Below are 26,603 nucleotides of genomic sequence, written 5' to 3'. Positions count from 1 at the left end.
ATTTTCTTCGTGTTTCGCTGGAAGTTTTCATTTATTTTATTATGTATCTATTACTTCCGATAATTTTCTTAGCAATTACTCAAAGTCTGTCTTTTGCAGCCGAACCCAGATGCTCTCGGTTCCATTATGAAGAACAACTTCTCGAGAAAATGATAAGAATGGAAGTGAAAGTTGAAGAGATTGAAAAACGTATATCTAAAACAAACCAAAATGTGATTAATGTGGTAGAGGAGTTAAAAATAGAAAGGACGAAAATGAAAAACGATAACGTTGAATTGCAAACAAACTATGCTAAGGAAATGGAAGAGCGAATGAACGATATAACTGATTTAAAAGGTTGGTTATTATAATATAATTTGTTTTTGTTGACTTAGTTAAAACGTTGTAACAAAAGATAATGAATTTATTTTTTTTGTTGCCAAACACTGCAAAATTAAGCCATTATCACCGTTAATTGAAGTGCATTTTATAAGGGTTTATATGGAAGTCGTAAACTAAAGTAGGGAATTTTCTTTATTTTACATAATTAAAAAATATTAGGTGAAAAAAGTCAAGCAAACAATTACATTTGGATCACCAAGATTCTTTTTGTAGATTTCTGCCCCGGAATGTGAGTTGTAGCTTTTAAAGATATCTTGAACTCTAAACCTGGCGCAATCTATAACGCAAAAGATACCATGATAGCTCCCCTCCCTCTCCCATTTTTCATAAATATTTTTTCAACAGTTATTTTTATTAGTAAATGCAAATTTTAAGAAAACTGTCTGGACTAGCTTTTCTTTTTTCTCCTTTGTTTAAAGTTGAATGTCTTAAATAAACATCATAACTTGATGTGTTCTTTAATCAAAACTATGGGGAAAAAATCACATAAATTACAATCATTTTACGCCATGAATAAAAAGACATAAGATCAAAAAAAGAAGAATAGAAAAACTGAGTTGCGTGGTTAAACTATGCATAAGCAACATACTCACTATTCTGAGTTCAAATTAAAGCATTTTATATTCTACAGAACAAGTCAAATATAATTCCAAATTATATGCTTTTAAAACAAGAACCAAAACCCAACCAAGTGCAATTAACTGAAATGTATATTATTATAATGGCTATTTATTACATTAAATACCTTTAATTTATATTTTAATTTTATTTTTTTATTCGTGAGTTTTAAATATAATTTTTATTCCAGCTATGGTTGTCACGGACACGATAGCGTTTAAAGCAGGCGGACCCACGGACCTTAGCCTTGAAACAGGACAGATCATTGTCTTCGCGAACAATATGTTAAATAAAGGTGGAGCATACAACAATAAAACAGGAATATTTACAGTACCATTGAGCGGAACATATATATTCATGATTCATCTTTGTATAAAGAATAAAAGAAACATGTATTATGGTATCATGGTTGACAATACAGTGTTCACGTATGGAAATTTTCACGACACTAATAAATATTCATGCTATAATGCTGACGCACTAGTTGTTCTAAGCGGCAGCCAACAGATTTACGTCAAATGCCTATCTGGATCATCATCACCTGACGTACTGTATGAGTATTCCTCGTCATCATATAACTATTGGAGCACGTTCTCTGGCTTGCTGGTTCACAGATAGATTTAAACTTCTTTTACATATGGAGGGTGATTTATGCCAAAATTACATCTTGCTTTCTTACGTTAGATCGTGCTTTCTAACTTGTACATCGTGCTTTCTAACTTGTACATTATGCATTCTGACATATACATCTTGCATTCTGACTTTTACATGTTGCTTTCTTACATGCACATTATGCTTTCTGCTGTGTGCGACTTGCTTAATTTTATGTTGATGTCGTTATTTAACGATCAATTATTGTTCATTTGTTGATCTGGTATATTAATTCAATAAATTAACCTGCAACTGTTTTTATTTGGGTCTATTTACTCAGCTTGAATGGCGAATGTCATAAGGTAGAATGCGCATAGCCGAAAGCCGAATGCAGCAAGCATAATACAACGCGACATCTGGTGTAATAATATGTGACACCCAAATTATGCTAACAGGTGGCGCTACAGTAATATTCTCGGTAAAGTCCGTATTGCGGTTCGGATTCAGTTTACCAAGTTACGTCCCTTTGTTTTAAAATTTCCATTTGCACTCATGGAGAAAATATACAAAACGATTTAACCAATTTTTATATTTATTAATGAAACTATTTTCTCCATGTGTGCAAATGGAAATTTTAAAACAAAGGGACGTAACTTGGTAAACTGAATCCAAACAGCAATACGGACTTTACCGAGAATATAACTGTAGCGCCACCTGTTAGCATAATTTGGGTGTCACATATTATTACACCAGATGTCGCGTTGTATTATGCTTGCTGCATTCGGCGTTCGGCTATGCGCATTCTACCTTATGACATTCGTTATTCAAGCTGAGTAAATAGACCCAAATACTAACAGTTGCAGGTTAATTTATTGAATTAATATACCAGATCAACAAATGAATAATAATTGATCGTTAAATAACGACATCAACATAAAATTAAGCAAGTCGCACACAGCAGAAAGCATAATGTGCATGTAAGAAAGCAACATGTAAAAGTCAGAATGCAAGATGTATATGTCAGAATGAATAATGTACAAGTTAGAAAGCACGATGTACAAGTTAGAAAGCACGATGTAACGTAAGAAAGCAAGATGTAATTTTGGCATAAATAACCCTCCATATTTACAGTTCTGTATAAACATTCACTTCATTGATAAAATATGCCTTGAACTAGACTTTATTCACTTCGAACTGTAAATTACATCAGTCATGTCTTCGTGTGTATCTTGGACTGTAAAATGTCAAATTTGATAATCAGTATAAATAGTATCACAATGTTAATTTAAGTTGTGAAAACGATCCAAATTAGCTCAAGAATATCATTTTAATTTACTCTAAGGAGTGGCTTATTGACTGTATTACCGAAAATGATATACTGTCGAATTTTGTTTTTACACTAGAAATAACCAATTATTATTGTTTACAAATTATGGCATAAGACTGTATATTAGCATGTAACTTTAATTATTATGTGACGAGTAATGTGTCTTTATAGTTTTGTTTTGAATGGGTTTGATGTCACACTGACACAGAAATCGTTTAAGTAAAAAAATAATGCAAAATAATTTTCTTTCAACGAGGGCAGTATATGTTCATTTTAGAAGTTAATCATTTGGGCACTCTGTGAACCATTTCCTCTCAAGAATATAACAAAATAGCGACTTGCAATCATGCTTATATAACCGCAATCCTTTTGTACAATTCTAAATTATTTGTCAAATGTTTTATCATTATACAAAATATAAATGAATTACTGAGACTGCTCGAAATAATGCGGAAAAATGCCGAGGCAAATATACACATGTTTATAGTTTATTTTTGTATAAAATGTAAACTTAAATCGACCATGCCATTTTGATTGCATGCTTACACTGACTGTTTATATGTTTTTATAAATGTGTTCTTTTATCTTTTATTTGTAACATTTGAATTTTTAATAAATAGAGTAGGAGAAGCGCCGTCACTTTCGAAAGGCATTTGCTTTTAAAGAAACAGCTATAACAATGAGTATTCTTAAGAATATTCAATTTGCATTTAAATCAAGAAAATACATGTCAAAATATTGGAATATTGTGTTTTAATCAATAATGTGTAGATTTGTGGTTCTTAGATTAAAATGAAATGAGTTTTGACAATTGTTTATAACTCAGAAAGAGCAAACAATTTTCAGTAAACAAATATTCTTGTAAAACGTGAGGAGGAAACAGTAACAACAACGATAACAGCTATTTTCAACAAGGAAAGACATCGTTCAATGAACGCAATCCCTACACGACCCAACAACAGCAAAAGACTCATATTCATTACGTTATCTATTTGTGCAGACCAACTCTCGTCATTTTGATTATATACACTTACAAATTGGTTTCTAGATAAATTGCAGCTTTAGTGCTTTCAGTGTCATCAACATTAGATTTATATTTACTGCCACAATAATCTTAATTATGACTTTTTATCTTGACAAGTGTTTTCATGTTCATTCGCTCTTAAGAGATTCCTAAAATGAACACAGTTTAAATAATAGGATTACAGCTCAGATTCTCTGTAGACACAATGGCAAGATAAAATACTTTGTTAAAAATATTACTGAACTAGACATACACACATACTAAACCAAAAATACACACACTGACATTTGATTAAATCTGTTTTACAAAATACTAGGTGTTGTTGCTGTTCGTCTTTTTTATCATTAGATTCACCTATCGTATAATGCGAATGATCTTCATAACATATTTACTTTATGTTTTTGTAAGATTTAGAGGAATGATTCTATACGATTCCAATTGTTTAATTGTCAGGTTTCTATAGAACAGACTTGGCATTTTATCTATCACCCATGCGTTAGCATTACCGTGCGATACTTTAAATCTTGATTTGAAAACAGCACATGATTACATTTTCCAAGAAACTACTTGAAAAGCATGGTAAACTTAATTAATTTAATGTCATTATAAATCATCTATCTGAAATAGTATAAAATATTTTATATTTTAGATGTCTGGTTTTGACAATAATAAGTTATTCTTGTTGATTATTTGGCTATTCGCTTAAAAATGATAATTTGTATTCAAATACTTATTTGACTTTAATTGTATTATTTTAAATAGGAAGTATACGTCTGTTATCTTATAGACTTTTTTTTGAATGTGTTTAGTATCTAGTTTAGGATAGTGCAGTAGGTAGAGCGCAGGACTGATAGATCGCGATGCCGTGGGTTCGATACCTACTCATACCACTATCATTTTTAATAATTTTATTTTGTTTTCATAATTTTCATGTTCAAGAAAGTTATGTTCATATTCATTCTGGAATATACTTTTTCTAAGTAGTTTAGTATTCTAGAGTGTTCATTGATAATTAATATATGATGAATGTTTGAACTTCGAGGTGTGTGTGCTAATTTGTGATATTGTGTGATGTTGATATACTGATTGTGTGTTACTGTACTGCTAACAAAGAAATATATAAGTTTGGATTCTGTTATTCTGTGTGGGACATATTGGACATTTTTGACATATTGTGATATTCTGTTGTGGACATTGGGCATTGATTAAATTTGAGTTATGGACAATTACAATCCGTAATAAGTTAATGAGCTTCTTTAATAGACATGTAGTAGGTTTCATGTTTACATGTGCACTTCAATTTTAGGGTCGATATGAGTGTATTTTTGATTTGCATGACCTTTTCTCTTTTGGTTTTAAGGACACATTTGTTTCCAAAATATATTAAAAGAAACATTATTCAATGCTATTACATTTTCAATAATATATTTAACGAAAATGATTTAATCGTATAACAGTGTTATAAAAAGTTGTCTCCTATAAGTTGTTGTGGTGAAGAGTTATATCGCAATTGTATGTTTTAAATAGTCTTAAAAATAATTATTGAAAAAAGGAGAGATATGAAAAACAAATATAAAGCAAAACTAAGAACACTTAGGAGTAGGTCAATTAGGTTATCAAAATATTATTTAGCGCTAGTTCCACGGACACTTCGGGGTTAAGCGCAGCTTTCGGCTAAATCCGTCCCAGTCAAATTTGAATTAAGCTTAATCGTGAGACTTGTATTAAAACCTTTCAAACAAATGAAACAAATATCATTTTCTATCCAGTCTGATAAAAGTAACGATTGCAGATTCCGAAATATATTCATTGTCCAACCACTACAAGAAGAATTGTTCCTGGCTTTTAGAACATAACTGTAAGCGCCGTTGTTTCTCTTCCTGAACCGGGACGCAGGCTATACTTTGTTTGTGTCCAAGATTGATAAACACACGATTGAAAGCCGGGAAATATCCTCGTATTACATGGACAATACTCAAACTTTACTATTGATATCATTTAAATGTAAATTTTGGTATCATAAAAAATATATAACAATAAGTTCTTATTTCTTTTAAAAAGCAATTCAATAATTGTAATGTACAATTACATTAGGCAGAATATTGAAACCTGACACGGCTACTATATTTTGCAAGGGTGGTAAATATTGTTAACATTGCAAGCTACATGAACTTATATTTTTAGACTTTAAATTTTCTTGCCATGACCAATAATTTTCTTACAATTACCAGTATTTTTTTCAAATCAGCAATTTACATGCACACGCATAAAATATCTTTTGTAAGATAAAGTTGGCATAGCATTTGTTTCGAAGATTTTATATCCAATAGTTAAATAACGTTTTAAGGACCAATTGGATCATTTTTGCAAAAATCGTAATATTAATTATGAGAGATAATGGAATGTGATTTTAGCACTAGCCAGTTTGAAGTCGTTTTCACTGATATAAAGGGTTGGCAAATCGAATTATACTGATAAGCTAAGACTAACTTGTGTACACCGAAATATCAGGCTTACGAAAAAAAGAAAGAATAAACAACATGGCGTAGTCAATTTAAGCTGCTATTGTTTTTACAAACATTTGAAAAAAAAAACGTTAGATGATTTTATGATTTTGTGATTTGTATTGTTTTATCTTGGGTAACGCCAATACTTCTTGCAATCGTATGACGAATGTTATTAAGCTTAGAAACCTCAGGTAGAAAAGTTTTACATTATTGTAAACAATCTTTATTTTGGTTTGGGATCGTTTTATGCCAGACAACGTTTATAATTATTTCATAGAGACGTCTGAGATAAGTAATAAAATGATTTTATGACGAAATTATTGCAAAGAAAAATGATCTATTGACGTGATAATTTTTTAAAATTTTTGTTATTTTATCCTTCCTTGTTTTATATGCCATTCAGGATTATAGAATATTTATATTTAAACAATTAACAAAGTATCAAAATGTCTCTCTGGGACAGTGGCTATATTTTCTTATGTCTAGTAAGTTCGTTTGATTAGGCAAGCAAATTACTGTTCAATTTGACAAAAGGCTTAATTGGAACAATAAGTCCTTAACGCTTTTAATTAAATTGCTCTACAGCCTGCTGTTTATCCTTTGATTTATTTTTTTTTCTTTTAGAAGGAATTAACCTTAGGAAAAGGTGATTTCCATTTAAGTTTTTTTATAAAGATTGAAAATTTAAGGTTGCTTACTGCGATAACACATACAACACTTGATATCCTAAATAAACTTGTCCAAAAGTAGCGAACGGTACTGACTATGATAACAGGGCTATACGTGCTGAATGATCTTCATCTGCACTGGTCGCATGGGTAGAATGTGTTTCTGCAAGCATGCAATGGGTAAGGTACTGTGGTAATATGCGTCGTCCTCACGAATCATGTTATGTTAGCTCGTAAGCATTGTTTGTGAAAACTTATGTTACTTACATTTAAATTATGAAGATCTTTGTTAATGTCATCACCGTGAACAGAGTAATATAATTTTTCATTTGCAATTACTACAAACAATTACATCTATTGACGTGCTAGATAAGGTCAATGTAAAATAACGACGTAATATCTTTAAAGCCTTCTTACGCAATCAGACAGTACATTGTGGCAAATGCGTAAAATTAAACAACGAGTAAATGCCGCTGATCATTGTGGGAAAAAAGTATATTTACAGTAAAACACCGTTTAATGATATTGATTTAAGTTAAAAAAATTATGTTCAATTTGATATTATTTAGACTCAATCTAGTCTGAACATAATTGCAGAAATAAATGGTTCACAGTCAATTTTGAGCGATTTGATTTCGTAAGTTGTAAAATAGTAACTCCTATTATTCTTGTTAAATTATATACCTTAAACCAAGGCCAATATTAAGAAACTAAGAAACAATGCAAGACATGGTGTACATGAAATATATGAATTTTTAAAATGCTCATTTTAGTTTTAGACTTTAGTTAATAAAGGGCTGCTCTATAACTTTCAAGAGACTTGTCAGCCATTATATGTAGCTTCGTTTCGTCTGTCCAAATATTTGTCGAACCATTTGCGATACAGTTTAAGGGGCTAGCATGTAGATGATCGTTTATTGTTGTGCAGCTGCCGTATTTAACTAAAATATCGCTCGATTTCTGTGTACAAACTTGCAAACATTTCAGAACAATAATGCATGAATACTACGAGGCCATAGCATGCTTGATATACATTTATAAAAGTGTGCATGTCTAGCTGTCTATTTATAACACAATGCTAAATATATTAAGATGAAATTGGTTCAGCCAACAATATAGAGTCTTACCATACTCTAGATAAGTGTAGGCTTGCCTGGCTTTATACAAGGAGCAAGGATGAATCAATTTCAGGGTGATTAAAGTAGTATAACTGTTGTTTCAGTTTTTTCATGTAAGTCGTTAGAATCTGTTTAAAAGCAGAACGTTTGCAGTGAAAAATGGAGTCCTAATTCCAAAAGAACAAGCAAAACGATATAAATGAAAATGTTTGATTTCGTTTTAAATCATAAACTGACTACAGATCTATATAAATGATCACAAAGATAAACTTTCTTTAAGATGATGTCCTAGCCTTATTTCCCTAATAGAGTTAACCAAAATGGGAAAGAGATCATTAAATATTGATGTTTAAGAAGAAAGTAGGACATGTTTGTCATATTTTAACAAAACAAGGTGTACTTTACAGAATGATTACTTTTACTTATTAGTGAAATGTTGTTAAGAATTTGAGATTTGCAGACAGATAATTTGTAGCTAAGCTGTATAATCTTAGATATTATATTAAGGTAACATAAAACTTATAACATTTCTACGCTTATGCATGATAAAACGCATATGTTACAAAATAGCATGGAAATATTAACAATGCAATGCCATTTCTATAATGGAATTACAATAGAGATAAATAAAGAATCACTAAACAACGCACAAAAGAACAACATTTAAAGGCACTTATATCCAAAAAGTTGAAAAATTTAATTTTTCAATAGCAATTTCGTCTACCACGACGTTTTGTAAGCTAATTTAAATGAAATAAAGTTAAGGCGGTTGTTTTATGAGGTTATCTTGTATTTATTTAAACAATAAAAATAACAATATTATCGCATTTATCCAAAGCAAAATGCAAACATAAACAATTCTTACTTTAATGGTTTTGTTTGTTTATTTGTTTTATTTTACGCCTTTTTCCAACAGTATTTCAGTCATATAGGCGGGTAGTTTCCTAGACATCGTTCCTGGAGAGTTACACCAGTACTAGACGGTAAACGCCAATAAAGTTACATAAACATATCACAAACCAAGCAAGTACTTCTAAGCAATTTTGATTATAACACTTATTGCATAAAATCACATAACTAAATATGTTACTATTTCAGGCAACAAAAATCATAACAAAACAAGTTCGGTTGCTTCTGACGGAGCGAAAATGTTTAGAGAAATATCCCAAATTGCTGATGAAAAGGTCATTTTCCCGAGAATTAAGCCTACATTTTAAATAATGATGGTATTACGTATGAAATGAATGCAAAGTTCTTTGTGAAAAATATGCACATCAGCTATTTTAGCAGACAATGTAGTTTTAAAAGAATTAATGTTTCTATAACAAATTTTACAACATTGTATCCTAAAAATGTCCCAGCATAACTTTTCTTTATGGAGGACAATGAAAATCTCACAAATATACAGAAAAGCAAATAAATATTAAGGTTGTATAAAAAGAGGTCGTCCTTGGTGATTTGTCAATTTCATCATCGATCGTCAAACACGTCAATAAAAGTCAAGCTATGTAGTTACCTTTGTCTTCTTTGTTTCTTGACCATGCATTTATTTCCTTAATGAAGTGGGGCTATTGATTTTCCCAGTTAAGAGAATAATAATTTGTCAGTGTTGTTACGTTATCTCGTGACGGGAAATTATCAAAACTAAAGTCATTGATTGTTAACTGACATCATTTGTCTTTAGAAGATAAGGAGCTATGAATGATTTGAAGAAACAAAGTCTCATATTTTGTGATAATTTGTATGCATTATGGTAGGTTAGAAGGCCTAAGAACTTCATTTATTTTTTTCAACAGAATACAAAAATGAGATTAATTACAATATAACATTAGTCGACAAAATCTATACATTTACTGCATAATTAATTTGTCGTTTTATATTGAAAATTTCGTAATGATACCGAAATGAATATCAAAACAGCACGGTCGTTGCTATGGGGCATATATGATAGCTTACTCTAACAACTTCCGTTCAAGAAAGAATGAATCAAGCTAAGCTTGCAATATTTTTTATTGACTTTTGTTTTCACTTTATAAAAAAAACATGATGACATGATTTGAAATGATAATCAGATTGAAAAAAAATATAAATATCTAAAAGAAAAAATATGTCCAATTGAGTTTTCATCTCAAGCATCTGTACTCTGTCAACAGCTTTTGATAACCGACAAACGCTAAATTAAAAGCAGACTGACATACCGTAGCGGGTATATGCTATTTTTCAAACATCAAGATACATACTTAACTGTTTTTAATTCAGAACGCACTCATAATTACATAAGTTTGCCATCTGACAATTCGCCAAATATCTTATTTCGCCGTCAGTATTACATTATATTTATATAAAATTCGTATTTAGAAATTTAAACAGTGTAAAAACTCCCGTTAACGTTACGACGCAGGCCAATTTTTTATACGCATTGCAATTGGTAACAAGCATGCCACTTATTCCTTCTTTTAGAAAAGGGGTGGTTCAACAATACTGCTAAGCCTTTGGCCAAAATTATTATTTATAGCTAAATGATTTCCAGAAACAGCAATAATAGTGTTGCTGTTCGTGGTTTGATACATGACAACTTTCATGTGCAATTCCTATGAAATCCTCCCTGCAATATGTAAAATTATTTAAAAACACCAGCATCTTTCTCGTCATCGTAACATATTATTCACGTTGCGGGCATAAATTAAATGTATGCTTTAATGGTAACGTAACATTGATTTCAACAGTTTAGAACACCTACACATTAAATATGCATCGGAAAATATCGTTTCCCGAAATAAAAGCAGCACGCCTCGAGATTCATGCTTATTTTCATAAAACTTTGAAAAGGTAAGGTACCTTACCTTTTTTCAGTATGTAAAAATTGCTTTGAAAACTAGTTTTATCGTTGTAACAGTTGTCCAATTGGTCTTAAATTATGAAAATATTTTTGATAGAGTGTTTACAGGGGCGTATCTTGTTGGGGACATGATCTGACACCCAAGCGTCTGCGGTTAAGAAAATATTCTTTAATTGCAAGTTTTGTTTGTTGCCATATGAGCGGAGAATGTGTCGATACTCAAATGAACAATTCATTATAATCAGTGCTGATTTTCCGTCTGTTTTATGAACAAAGACCAATAAGGCATCAGATACTTTTGTTTGAAGTAGCGATGTCAAGCCGTTGTTTTTGTTTTTGCCGTATTTTCAAGAATGTGACAATTAGAATATTAAATGTGAGGGGTTTCCACATAAGATTTGTTGAATAATGTGAAAATAATGTGAGTAAATCCATCTTTACTGACACCTTGATCCAAGAAAGAATGTTGACAGAAGCGTTTATATATCGGGTTTTCTTTTCCATAATCTACTACGTTACTAACGCAGTAGCCAATATAAATAGGAGAAGATAATTTATTTTACGCGGTCACGTGTCACAACAGTGATCCGGAAAAATCCCGGTATCCGGTATTCCCGGGATCGTTTATCAATTTTCGTCATTTAGTAGGCCCCTATCACATTTCAAGCTAAAGGTTAAATCGATAAATTGGTTATCATATATATGAAATAATTAATCAATTATAATTTCTATTGCCATGAATTACTACAAAATACAAAAACATATTAAGCATTTATTCGTATCCCTATATGTTTGATAAAATCCCGATTCCGTGCGTTCCGGAGCACAGATCGCGATATTGTCCTGTACGGTCACGTGATACTGAGAAAAAACCCGGATTAAAGGATTCCGTGGTATAATAAAAGAAGGTATTTCCCGTTGGTGGAAAAGCGAGACCTGTTTGTTTTCAGAGCAATGAAGAGCAGTATGTTTAAATAAACATTTTGTTGTCTGTGGTTGTATAATCACTATTGCGTGAGGATCTTAAATTTAATGTATATCGAATATACAAAATAAGCTTATACAAAAAAACAGTCTAAACGGTATAAGGAAATTATCTTTAAATTTGTTTAGACAAATATCAAATAGTTCACAAATGTTAAAAATTATTTCAATTCGTGTCATTTCAAAAATTCTTGGCGTCCCTATATAGATCCTTTAAAATTGTGAAAAATTGCATAGGTCGCCTCCTTTCTTGTACAGATTGTCTAAACCAATCGTCATTTAAAAATACAAACAAACACACACTGTAGAAACCTCGTATCATCTGTGACATATACATCACAATTAAGATGTCTGAAGAAGAAAATTAGATGCTATAATCCAATTAAGATGAAACACAGAGTATCTTTGACCATGGTAACAGAATCGAATGAATTGTAACACCACATCGTGGTATGAGAATTTATAGATGTATAATCAGCACTTTTTAAGAATGAAATGTATTTTCAGCAAGTTGCTTCATATCTGTTCCCATTTCTATTTTATTTTTAAATCGAAATTTCTGTAAAATTTAGAAAAACGGGGATTATCAAAACAAAATAAATAAGTGCACACTTTATACTCTGTTTTTCAGGTTTCTACGTGGATGATAATCAATAATGCAAAATCATACACACACCTTGCACATGATTGCCCAGTATCAAGTCTGTAAAATTATTTTCAATACATTTTTGTATTTCAGTATAAACTGGCAAACATTTGAATTTTTATCAAAGGCCACAGGTTTCTTTTATTTGGAAAAAAGAATAATTATTTAATTTGATAGAAACTTGTGAAATACAAGACTTTATTAATGGTCTCGTTTGTTATTATATAACAACTAAAATACGGCAATGTCTCAGCAATTGAACACAGCTGCTATTTGTTGTTAGTTGTTTTATCTCCACTGCGTTATGCGTAAGTCATAATAAAGTCAGCTTGGAAGCTGTCATATTTCATTGTTTTCTTAATGGATTTTCAGGTCAGAAAATGCAAATCCAGACATCCAGAAACATTAACTGAACATGTTTATTTCAGGTGTATTGGGACTATCTTAATAATTATAAATGTCTGTTGAAATGTCTTCACTAGAGTATAGACCACCAACTACACGGTTCCAAATTGAATACAAACCTGCATTTAACCCCAGTAAAGCGACAATATTAACTGTATTAAAGAATACAAAAAGTTTAAAGTTATAAATATTTGTTTCATTTTGAATGCTAAATGCATTAAATTAAATGTTGACTTGAAAATATATTTCGCAACGACATTTAGTTTGTCATGATCTATACGTTAAAAGGTACATGCATATTCCAAATCTTGTACAATTTTCAGCGAGGAAACCTGTCGTGTGAATTACATTTCCCAACAGCTACATTAAACAATAAGATAATCTCACTAATTGTGCTGTACAAGTATATGTATTTGTTTTCTTACTGAATATCTATATAGCTAAAAAATATGCGAGAATTCATCTGAACACTGAAAATAAACATGATTATCGAAAAATGGAAAAAAAAGCGAGATTTATGTGTATTAATAGATGGCTGACTGACATTTAGAGCAAAAAATATGAAGAAGTCTTGATTCACTGCGAAAAAGTTATAAGAAATGCTTCATAGAATAAAGACGAAAATAAACGTGAAACAGCCATCCCTTGTATTCTAATATTTGAAGCAAATCAGGATTGTATTTCATAACCTTTTTGGGTAGATTCATATAAGTTGTGCATACTATTTCTTTGCGCATGCGTTGATTGAATTAGTTGGCTATATATTTTTGAAACTGGCCTTGTGCGCGCATTTTCTTCGTGTTTCGCTGAAAGTTTTCGTTATTTCATTATGTATCTCTTACTTTCGATAATTTTCTTAGCAATTACTCAAAGTCTGTCTTTTGCAGCCGAACCCAGATGCTCTCGGTTCCATTATGAAGAACAACTTCTCGAGAAAATGATAAGAATGGAAGTGAAAGTTGAAGAGGTTGAAAAACGTATATCTAAAACAAACCAAAATGTGATCAATGTGCTTGAGGAGTTAAAAATAGAAAGGACGAAAATGAAAAACGATAACGTCGAACTGCAAACGAATTATGCTAAGGAAATGGAAGAGCGAATGAACGATGTTACTGATTTAAAAGGTTGGATATTTTTATTTGGTTTTGTTGACCAGGTTAAAACTTTTTAACAAAAGTAATGAAATCGAAAATATATCTGCACGTTGTGTGTGTGTTGTTTTTTTTTTTTTTTTTTTTTTTTTTTTTTGTTGTTGTTTTGTTGTTGTTGTTTTTTTGCTGTTTTTGTTGTTGACTGACACTGCAACATTAAACAATGATCAATTGAAGTGCATTTTTATAAGGGCTAAATGAAAATTGTAAACTAAAGCAAAGAATTTTCCCATTTTTTACATAATTAAGAAAGATATTTTTCTTATTTTTGCATGATGAAACAAAACTTGAATGGAATTGAAAATCAAATAATTAAATGAATTGTGGGTCACTGTACTTTTCTACCCCCGAAAGTGATTTCTTGGCCCTTAGGTCATCTGTAAGCAGAAAATCTTTAAACTGTTGCAAGGCACATCTTATTTAACGTTGCTTCATTTAAATCAAAACAAATTTTTGAAAATGAAATTGTAATAATTACTCATTATGATTATGATTTATTTTCGATATGATACCTTGTTATTATTGTTTTAACATAACCTGTTACCATTTTCACTGTTAAAAGACGTTTACGTTTGAAAAAGCATTTTTATAAGCGCAAATATGAAAATTGTAAACTAAAACAAAGACTTTTTGTTAATTTTTACATTCTTAAAGAAACATTAAATGAAAAAAAGTCAAACAAAACAATACATTTGGATCACCAAGATCCTTTCTCCTCAGAAAGTGAGTTTTGGCTCTTTAAGATCATCTTTAAGAGCAGAAAACTCTTTAACGCAAAAGATACAATGATACCCCCCCCCCCCGCCTCCCTATCCAATTTTTTTATATATTTTTTTTCAATATTTATTTTTATTGATTTTAAGAAAACTGTCTGGACTAGCTTTTCCTATTTTCTCCTTTGTTTAAAGTTGAATTTTCAAAAAAAGTCATAACGTGTAGTTTCTTTATGAAAAATATGTATAAAAGAGCGCACATATATTACATTCATTTGAATAAAAAAACATAGCATACCTGAGTTGAGTGGTTAGGTTATGCATATGCAAGATACTTCATGTTTCGAGTTCAAATTAAAGCATTTTATATTCTACAAAACAAGTCAAATATAATTCCAAATTAATATGTTTTTAACATGTTTAAAAAGAACCAAAACCTAACCAGGTGCAAGTCACTGAAATGTGTATTTTTATAATGGCTATTTATTACATTAAATACATTTAATTTATATTTTCATTTTGTTATTTGTCTTATTCGTGATTTTTTTAAATATAATTTTTATTACAGCTTTGGTTCTCACCGACACGATAGCATTCAAAGCAGGCGAACCCACGGACCTAAGCCTTGAAACAGGACAGATCATTGTCTTCGCGAGCAATATGTTAAATAAAGGTGGAGCATACAACAATAAAACGGGAATATTTACAGTACCAGTGAGCGGAACTTATATATTTATGATTCATCTTTGTACAAGAAATGGTATAAACATGTATTATGGTATAATGGTTGACGACACAGTGTACACATCTGGGAGATTTTACGACACTAATGCATATTCGTGTTACACTGCTGACGCTCTAGTTGTTCTAAGCGGCGGCGAACAGATTTACGTCAAATGCCTATCTGGATCATCATCACCTGACGTACTGCATGAGTACTCCTCGTCATCATATAACTATTGGAGCACGTTCTCTGGCTTGCTGGTTCACAGATAGATTTAAACCTTTTTATAGTTCTAAATAAATATATAAACTACTAGATGAACCAGACTTTATTCAAATATTCTTATTTGCGAATTATTACTTAAGACTGTATTGTAGTATTTAAGTTTAATTATTTCGTGACGATAAATTCGTCGTTATAGTTTTGCTTTGTTTTGTTTATATTTTACGAAACACCGACACAGATTTCGTTAAAGTTATAAATTGATATACAAAAATTTTCTTTCAACATAGGGAGACTTCCTATCTTGACAAGTGTTTTCATGTTCATACGCCCTTAAGGGATTGCTTAAAAGTAAAAGGATTACAACTAAGTTTCTGTGTGGACACAATGACAAGATAAGATACTTTGTTGGAAATATTACTGAACTTAATATTACTGAACTTAAAATACACAAACTGACAGTTGTTATTTTTTTTCCCGCCTATATGACTGAAATACTGTTGGAAAAAGGCGTAAAATGAAACAAACAAAGAAACAAAATATGTGTTTTACAAAATGCGAGGTGTTGTTGCTGTTCTCCTTCGTCATAATTATTATTTCATTATTAGATTCACAAATCGTATATTATGTTTAAAACTTTTCTATGCTTTTCTAAGGTTTTCAGGAATGATTCTATAAGATTTCGGAGAAATTTCATATATGTTAATATAGAAAAGAATTGGCATGATATACATTATATTTTATCTTTTATACATTTGTTAGCATTTTCATAAGATAACTTTTATCTTGATTAAAAACAGTACATAATTACATTTTTAATTAATAACATTAATAATAAATTATACATCTGAAATAGTATATGAAATACTTTATATTGTAGATGCCTAGTTTTGACAATTATCAGTTGTTCTGGTTGATTTTAGCTATTCGCTTGAAAAAAAAAAAGATTTGTATTCAAATGCTTATTTGATTTTGAATGACTTTTATTATTTCAAATGGAAATATTGTTTAATGTGAAAGTAAAATAATAAATGTTATTACTTTTCCATAGCCTAATTTTATATTTATGCAACAAAAACTCAACATATGTATATTTTTTAGGAAAAGCGATACATTGTAATTATGTGCATATAAGGTGTTAGTTTGTTTTGTTTTTGTTTGTTTTTTGCTACTATTATATTATACCCGTCACATGCACTAGTCATAATTAAATCCAATAGGAAGCTTTGATAGATTTATCTAATTTTTGATTGGATTTTTTATTCAGTTTTGATAATCAGTACCCAGACAGACTTGACTATGCAATGTATGTTTTTTCGTACATTTATACAATCATGTATAAAGAATTTACAGGCTCAATCAAACCGAGCCTGCAACATTTTCAATTTTGCCGTGTTGGGCTTTCTTTAGGGATTCTGTATTTTATCTATTTTGTTGTATTGTGATGTTTGATTTTCAATAATGGAAATTATGAAGATAAAAAATGGGGATTGTGTCATGAACAATAAGTGTAGAAAAGAAAGAGTTTAAAACGTATTTGCAGCAATTGGTGAATCTAAACTTTGACCGGTGAAAAACTACCGATGGGGATTTTTAAGCATGTATATATTCTCTATCGGTTAAAACTGTTAAAAATAACTGATTTGATAACCTTTCTACTTCAAACGCCGATTAATAAATCGATTATGTTAAACTTAACACCGATGAAAAAAGATGAAAATTAAAATGTAGGATTTCGTCGAAGTGGAAGCGTATTTCCATCATATTGCACTTAGTGTCACTAAGTTTATATGTACTGTAGTTCTAACAAAAAGAAACACCAGAAAGGCAAACACAGAAAAACACAGTGTTATGGACAAGTTGTTTATAATGTCCAGACAATTAATCATACAGTATTGTAAAATGCTTCAAGGATATTCTTTTGACCAAACACAAATGTTTGCGGGAGATTGATTTATTCGAGTAATTCTCCTCTCAAAAGTCTATTTTCCATTAAACAACTCTTACACGCGTAACGCAGCTCATTTTCATTTTTTATCAGGAACGCGAATGGATATTAAAGGCCCATTGTGCCTCAGTAATCCTATCATTTTTATTTCTCAATAACTTGGTGACTTGACACAGGCTGTTATTTCACCATTCGCAATTCAATTATCACGATAGAATGTTAAGTCTAACTTACTGAACTTCAACGCGACCTCAAGCGACTTTAGCAGCTGATTTTGACATTATTTCTAGAACATTTAAAACTGTTGCGTTGGACGGTTACTTTACAGAAACGGCACACTGCATCAACAGTTCACATCAGGTCGCATGCATGTATCAAATTATTACCAAATGAATCATTTAAACAAGTAAATAAAATCCGGGTACATTAAGAGCATGTGGTACAAAGTGTGTGTTTTCAAGCGGTTTTAGGATGAAACTACCTCAGTGTTTGATGCAAAAGTTTCAGGTCCGACGACATCGCAAGTCACTGTTGGAAACACAACGATTGTTAGGGAACTGTTACATAATGACAAACGGTGAATGAACGATGCAAGGTATTTCAAAGCAAAACTCTTTCTCACATACAATTCAGCGTATTCTTGCAGAGGAGTTAAATATGGGTGTATATTCATTCAGATAGTGAGAAAATGTGTGGGTAATGATTATGTCGAAAAACTAACCGGACACTAGACTTTGGCATTTAGGTAACGTCAGCGTGACCTTACGTTTGCCTCATCGTGTACATTTTATCGGTATCTAAATTATATTTGAGCTATATGCCAGTCGTGAGTGAACTGTTTATCTCATGCAGTTTTATTGGCGTCCGCGCCGAAGCGCGACGCCCTTATGGAATGAATCAGATTTTGCGAAAGGGCGATTGCAACTTCTCGAGCCTTTTCGTCGGCCATAATAGCCGAACATTCCGATTGGTATGAGTGTCTAATTATCAAAAATTAAATGTCGCGATATGTAAAATGAATAGCGAACTGGATAATTTCGCAATGTAAACATATTCATGAATGAAATTATCTTATCCGTCAATTAATCGCGCTCTTCGGTTTTTTATTAATCATTTCGTAGTACACAGTGGGTTATTATTTATGTTAACTATTGCTTTACCTATAAATAGAATGATGACCTGAACATTGTGAAAGTCCGAAATCTATTTATAGAAGTAGTAATAGTTTAACGAAACGGTCATTCGTGTCGCAACGAACTGGAGAATTTTGCAGGAAATGAAATGCAAACATATTAAAACAATTAATTGCAATCTTTAAGTAGGTAATTTTTACGAATTGTTTAATCATAGTATTATCATTCTTCGTCTACAATTTTAACATGAGTTGTTATGGGTTTTTACTTTATTGATAGGCATGTAAACACACTGATGGGTCAGACTAGGTCATTAAAATAGTAGATTGACCTCCCAAATTAATCAATTAACAGACATTGTTCATTTTGACTATTATGTTGTATGTTCCGAAGAAAATCCGACATGAACTTGAAATTCTATAAAATAATCAATATTAATGATAATATCCAAAAGTACCCCTATATAGTATAAATAAACTTATACCAAATAGGGGATATGTTTTGATATTATAGACCTGTATATTTTGGATATTATCGTTAACATTGATAGAATTAATTAAAGTTCCTGTGGAAAAAAACATTTAATATTCAAATCTCTAGCATGCCTATCAAAGTTCATGATGAACAATGTCTTCCGTCAGCCCATTCATAAATGATATACAATACTGGTTAAAACCAAATAACGATTGAAAAGTTTATAAGAATATCTGGTCATCAGATGTCTCTGATGTCTACTTGTTCATCTTCACTTGCTGCATTTCTTGCGTGGACGCCCTTTGATGCTTTGCATCAATGCGTTTCTTATTTTGTATTTATTTTTAAACATTTTCGTTTCCGTGTTTTAGTAAAAAAGCAATGCTGTGAACTTATCAATCGCCCCTCGAAAGTAAATATCGAAAGAAAGGACCCTGATTTCAACTTAGTTGGAAAATGTTTTTGCTTTTAGAGTATACACGATACTCTTTTAAATTATTTTTTAAATTAAATACATAATCCACAAAGAAGTAACGATATGCCTTCTTGAAAAATCATAGTTGTCAAGATTTGTAAGCTTTTCCTACGAATGAATTCATTTAATTTTTGGTCATTAACAGTGTTTATTTATGCGCATCTGTTGTCAATCATTGACAACATTTTCTGTATTATCAATACACAATCTTGCTTCTAATTTGTATTGCTGCCAACGCCATTGCTTGAGTCTGTTTAATACTTTGGATAATCTATTAATTAAACTTATAAATATGACAAACACAAGGTTTTAATTTGAAAAGTTTAATCCCTGTCAAAAAGCATAATAATTTTCATTCTTATTCAATTCCCTGTATTTCAGCAAAAGGGAATTTAATTATACCAATCAAAACTTTAACTTATTTTTTATGAAACTAAAATCAATCATAACTTCACGTGCATCTGCACGATAAAGAGCAGCATAATAAACACGGCGTGATTACGAGGATATTGGTGTTTGATCAAATCAATTAGAACACTTGGAAGACAAAACGGCAAAGCAAGTCAACATTTAGTCACAAAGTCAATTACAAAATCTCAGAAAGCATAAAGTAATATACATTAATAAACATATTTGTTAAGATAACTAAACTAGACTAGTTTTTAGGCATTCTGCTTCCTACTGGATCAAAACAAAATAATTTTTGAGATATTTCGGTGCTAGAGGGAGAACGTGTGCGGTGTTAATCGTTTCGTTGTCACTAATCAAAAACACTAAAAAAAACGATGTCTGCGTTTTTCAACTAAGTGTATTTTTTTTTGTTATAAGTCTCAATATGTTCCTTTGGCGAAGTAAAAGTAATTGAAATTGATACCCGCTAAGTGAAATTCTAACAATTATCATGGCTACATAAGACGAAATAACAAAACACAGAAATTTTCATATTAAAATGCTGGATTTAATTGCGTTGATAAGTAAAAAGTTCATAGAAAAGAAAAACAATAACATAAATAAATACTAATAATAAAATGAAAGTTCACATTAACCCTTTCCCCCATGAGCATATTGTGAAAAATGGCCATTTTCACTGAAAAGCCTCCTGTTACAAGTTCAAACTGCTATGAAACTATGAAAAATGCTTCAATACTAATCAAACTTGGCACAAATGTTGACTGGACCATTGCCTTTGTAACGACATGCTCAGTCTTAAATTTCCTGTTACCATGGCAATGAGGGGACATCTCAAAATTGCAAAAAATCACTTTTTTGCCTCGATTTTTTCCATCAAAATTTATTTCAAAGTGCTGCAACTTCTCAAGGGATTGAGATAGAGTCAAAGGCTTTTCAGCGTTGGTTACACGTTACCTTATGATCGACCTGGGGTCATTTTAAGCCTCTCACAAGTCCAAAATTTTCTTGGCGATGAGGGGGACTCTGCCCCCCTTCAAACCCCCCAAACAGAAGGGGGCACATCCCCCTTCTGGCAACCCACTGATGTAATATTTGGATGGGGGACGGCGCCGAAAAAATGGTCACTTTTTTTAACAACATTTCTCAAACAGAAGACAGTGTTTGGGGCCTAAATAGGGCATTTTTTCACTGTTTGAGGCCTCAAAAAGGGGGGGGGGGGCAAAAAGCCGTCGAAACACGCTTATATAAGGGAAAAGGTTAACAAAAAATGATGAAAAACCTTGGAATCACCAAAAATCTAGTTTTTCCATGTTAACATGTTGTCTTTTACCTAATTTTGGTGAAAAATTGTTGTTTTGTAACATTTATAATTTTTTTAGTTAACCCTTTCCCCCATGAGCATATTGTGAAAAATGGCCATTTTCACTGAAAAGCCTCCTGTTACAAGTTCAAACTGCTATGAAACTATGAAAAATGCTTCAATACTAATCAAACTTGGCACAAATGTTGACTGGACCATTGCCTTTGTAACGACATGCTCAGTCTTAAATTTCCTGTTACCATGGCAACGAGGGGACATCTCAAAATTGCCAAAAATCACTTTTTTGCCTCGATTTTTTCCATCAAAATTTATTTCAAAGTGTTGCAACTTCTCAAGGGATTGAGATAGAGTCAAAGGCTTTTCAGCGTTGGTTACACGTTACCTTATGATCGACCTGGGGTCATTTTAAGCCTCTCACAAGTCCAAAATTTTCTTGGCGATGAGGGGGACTCTGCCCCCCTTCAAACCCCCCAAACAGAAGGGGGCACATCCCCCTTCTGGCAACCCCCTGATGTAATATTTGGATGGGGGACGGCGCCGAAAAAATGGTCACTTTTTTTAACAACATTTCTCAAACAAAAGACAGTGTTTGGGGCCTAAATAGGGCATTTTTTCACGGTTTGAGGCCTCAAAAAGGGGGGGGGGCAAAAAGCCGTCAAAACACGCTTATATAAGGGAAAAGGTTAAAGTAAATGTACATTCATTGTTGTCTTGATTCTCCTTCTTTGCTATTGTAAGGCATTCATTTCATACATCAAACTGTTTTTGTTTGTTTGTTGTTTTTTATGAAAATCTAATCGAAATTTCACGTGTATCTGGAAGATAAGGAGCAGTGTAACTTGGTACGGCGTGATAGCTTGATATTAATTAGTTGTTTGTTCTTATAACAAACATGTTTCAAATCAGTTATCAAAACATCGATTAGAAAAGTAAGGCGAAGTTAAGTCACGACAAAAAAGAAGAAACAAGATTCTGAACAGTTTTTTAGGGGAGGGGGTGGGGGGTGCTTAGAAAATTCATGATTTTAATTTTAACTCTTTATTTAGCTATATATTGTCGCAAAAATATTATACAAATTATGTTTTATTCTACAAATTAATAAATGCAAAAACATGCGTGTAATTAAAAGTCGTAATAAAAATGCTAACAGTTTGATGTACACACATTGTAAAGAGTGGAAGAACGCCGTAGAACTAACTCATATGGAGTATGGTGTACACAGTACTTTGCCTATTATTATTGAACAAGAGAAAAATGTTTTTACGCTATAAATAAAACGATTTATTAGTATTTTTACACACAAAAAACAAAAGATGTTGGGAAAAGCAAATGACCAATGAAAAAAATTCGTGTTTTTATATAATTGAGTAAACGCAAATAAAAAGCAAATAAAGCAAAGACGGATACAATAGTTTTCAGATATTATTGTTTACATTGAACTAAAAATACTCTGTTTTTGCAAACTGCTTTACATAATCCAACATTCGTTTTAATGAGTACGTAACAAATTAATGGTAAACACTAATGCAAATGTACTCTCGTTGATGTACGTCACTTTCACTTTCATGACTTGAAGGCAAGCATGTTTTCTATAATATCACATTATGTTTTTCTTAATTATTAATAATTGGCTAATTTATTTATAGACTGTGCACGTGCATTTGATAAATATTGAACAAATAAAGCGATATAATGTACTTCTTTTTTGTAACCGTAAGTTTTGCGTTAAAAGTAACCTAAGATGTGGACTTAAAATATGATAAACAAGATCAACAAGGAAAGGCGGCGTTCAATGAACATTGATCTTCTGAAAGTCTGTTCTATTTATACTGATAAAAAAAGAGTTATTAGATATCTAACTTTGACAAACGAAACACCTTTTCTTAAGTAGTGTTTAAATTCAAACGATTTTCCTGTAAGTTTGAAATTAGGATTTTACCATACGGGATTGGACAAGAAATCTGCCCAATTACCTGAACAAATCTTACATTGAAATAAATAAAATGAATTCAAAACATCCTTCCAAAACAAATTGTTTACTCTACTTTTATGTTGTAACAAATAGTCACTACCATATTTGGTCGACTGGTAAAGAGCTGGACACAATTCTTGTACAAGAAAAGCATATTTAATGTTTGAAGATGAAAGTCTTCTTATCCAAGTGATTTTCAAAGCACTGATGAAATGTATAAGTCAACCGCTCTAAGCCCACCATTACATATATCTTGAGTGAGTTTTATTCTACTTATCTTAGCCGGTCCATCATTCCAAATAAATTTGAAAAATACATTTTTTTAGGTCTTTAATTACATCAGATTTAGGGTTTGGTAAAGTTAAAAACAGGTTAGTTAATTTAGACAAAGCAAGTGTCTTAATCACTGTGATCTTTCCTATAGGAGAAAGTAGTCTTCTGGACCATGCTTTTAAAAGAGTCTTAACTTCATTTATCTTGGAAGGATAGTTAAGATCACTTATAGATGTAATATTTGTTGATAAAGTTACTCCCAATAATTTAAATGGACCTTTGTCCCATTTAACACCGATTTCCGGACGTAACTCTAAATCGCTATTTCTCATTGCACCTATCCATAACGCCCTAGTTTTGTCAACGTTTATTTTTAAACCAGAGATATCTGCATAAAATTTTAAAACTTTCATAGTATGAACGAGGGATTTTTCAGAACCGTCTAATATCAATGAGGTGTCATCTGCGTATTATGACATCAAATACTCTATACCCTTCATTTTGATACCTTTGATATTACTATTTTTTTATAAGTAAAGCAAGAATCTCCGCGCACAGGACAAAAATATACGGTGACAGGGGTTCCCCTTGTCTACAACCTCGAAATAAGGGGAACCAGTCGGATTAATGTCAGGGTCAACGACAACTGTACATTTTGTAATGTCAATCCAGAAACCATAAAACATTTATTTTGGGAATGTGACATAGTCAACATAAGGGACGTGCAGGGCTGGTTAACAAACAAAATTCCAAATTCATCTTTTCATTTTTCAGAACAATCTGTCATTTTCGGCTGTTCCCGATTCACAGTTCCAGAGAATAATATATTATTACTATTAAAACATTATATTTACAAATGTAAAATGAAGTCCGTATTGCCATGCTTAGAGGCTTTTAAAAATCAATTACTATTTTTCGTTAAAACAGAAATAATTAATGCCAAAAAATGCTTAGGTTTGAAACAATGCAGGATGTATGGAAAGAATACATAAAGTTAATCCATGAAAATGAAAGTACCTAATATTATTAGCTGTAAGAAAATTGTGACACTTATTGTTGTTGTAACTTAACTCTTTAATAATTGAACGTTTGTGCAGAGTAAACTTTCGAGCTTCCGAGGGATCACTTTGTTTCCAGAATTTTGTACTTCACAACAGCAGGTGTCAAGTGCCGTGTGGCAGCCGTAAAAAGTTGCCCCGTACTTCACTTCAGTGTTGTTATATTTTCTGGTCCTTCGGGATCATTGATGCCAACACTATAAAGTGTTGAGAATTGAGTACCGCTCAAGCCGGTGCTAGGGGGCGTGAGGGATGTTGCACTTATTCATTATCCCTCATGTACAGACTCAATCAAACCGAGTCTGCAATTCTTATGTTATTTTGTTGTGATTAATGCTTCCGAGGGATCACTTTGTTTCCAGAATTTTGCCTTTTTAAATAAAAATATAATAAGAAAATACATATAGTACTTTGCAAATGTATGAATTTGTGTGTATCATTTCAGAACATTGTTATTACATCAAATTTCATGGTATTGTATTATTGTATTATTTCATGAATCTTATTGTTTGCATTGTACAATAAAGAGAAATAAAAAAAGACATCTAACTTTGTCCCGAAAATCACATACAAGTCTCACAGGAGTACACTTGGTAAATTAAATACGAAATAAACCACAATACATTTGTAAGGTAGTACATGAATTCAAATGATATTGAATGATTTCCAAAAACTGCTCTTGCATAATTCATAATTGTAAACAATCTTCTAGCTGTTACTATCTGCCGTAGCAATTATGATTAATTAAACAAATTAACAATGTGAGAGGTAGGTAAGAACATAAGTTATTGTCCTTATGATGTGTATACTTTAGTTACAGAATCGTTGTTTTATTGTCTTAATAAATTAAATGGGGAATGGAGTGATGATAAATGCGTTTATTTGATTGATTTATTTCATTGTTTTCTACTTTATTTATTTTCTTTTCCTTCTTTTTAAAGGAAACACACAAAAATATCACGAAGCATCATCAAAAGTGTTTAATATTTTTTACCTTGTGCAGTATAAAGCCTGTTATTGAAGGGACATTAAAAGTGTCTCAAAGTCAAAATGAACTATATTTGCACTTTTTATCTATCAACCTTTCTTCTGTCGAAGTAAATGACAAATATCATTATGTGTAGCTTTTTTGTCAGAAAACTACAAATAAAAAAAAAACAATTTATGCATCCTATATATTCCTTGAAACATGTTTGAAAACACTAAACACAATATAGGAAATAATATCATTTAGAAGTTTTTAATCACTGGACAATCACTTCAGTCTGTTAACATAATTATCAATTCTGCATTTTTCCTATCATTGTATGTAAGTCAATGCATTAACAACAATACAGCAAGAAAATGCACCGGTTAAAATCATATATATAAAATGTATTATGACTATCAGACAAAGTAACACCATGCCATACTGATATTGTATGTCTTGTTGAAAGTAATACAAACGTTGCACTCAGTGCGTTTTGTTTAGTTTATAAAAATTAATTCTAGTTCGATTGTGTTGGAAGCTATAAGCTCAATGAAACACTCTCAAGTCCGTTCCTGGAACCAACCAGTACTGAACAATGAATGTAAAATTTCTTGCTCAAGGAAACAACGGCTTGCCCCTGACAGGGCTTG

The 26,603-nt window shown here is 31.4% G+C and overlaps 2 protein-coding genes across 2 annotated transcripts; both read left to right on the top strand.

Moving 5' to 3' along the window:
- LOC132755087 (uncharacterized) lies at positions 1 to 1,617 on the top strand. The gene is made up of 2 exons (XM_060745884.1): positions 1 to 336; positions 1,190 to 1,617. Exons 1-2 carry the CDS (start codon positions 42 to 44, stop codon positions 1,615 to 1,617), a joined length of 723 nt encoding a protein of 240 aa, XP_060601867.1. The 5' UTR covers positions 1 to 41.
- Positions 1,618 to 13,904: 12,287 nt separating this feature from the next.
- On the top strand, positions 13,905 to 16,944 carry LOC132755101 (caprin-2-like). Its single transcript, XM_060745895.1, has 2 exons — positions 13,905 to 14,232; positions 15,541 to 16,944. Exons 1-2 carry the CDS (start codon positions 13,938 to 13,940, stop codon positions 15,966 to 15,968), a joined length of 723 nt encoding a protein of 240 aa, XP_060601878.1. The 5' UTR covers positions 13,905 to 13,937; the 3' UTR covers positions 15,969 to 16,944.
- Positions 16,945 to 26,603: the final 9,659 nt, after the last annotated feature.

This window comes from Ruditapes philippinarum, unplaced genomic scaffold (genome assembly GCF_026571515.1).
Source record: "Ruditapes philippinarum isolate M1 unplaced genomic scaffold, ASM2657151v2 ctg268_1_1_1_1, whole genome shotgun sequence".
NCBI lineage: Eukaryota > Metazoa > Mollusca > Bivalvia > Venerida > Veneridae > Ruditapes > Ruditapes philippinarum.
Note: the sequence above shows the minus strand (reverse complement) of the source record. Positions and strands in the feature narration are given on the sequence as shown.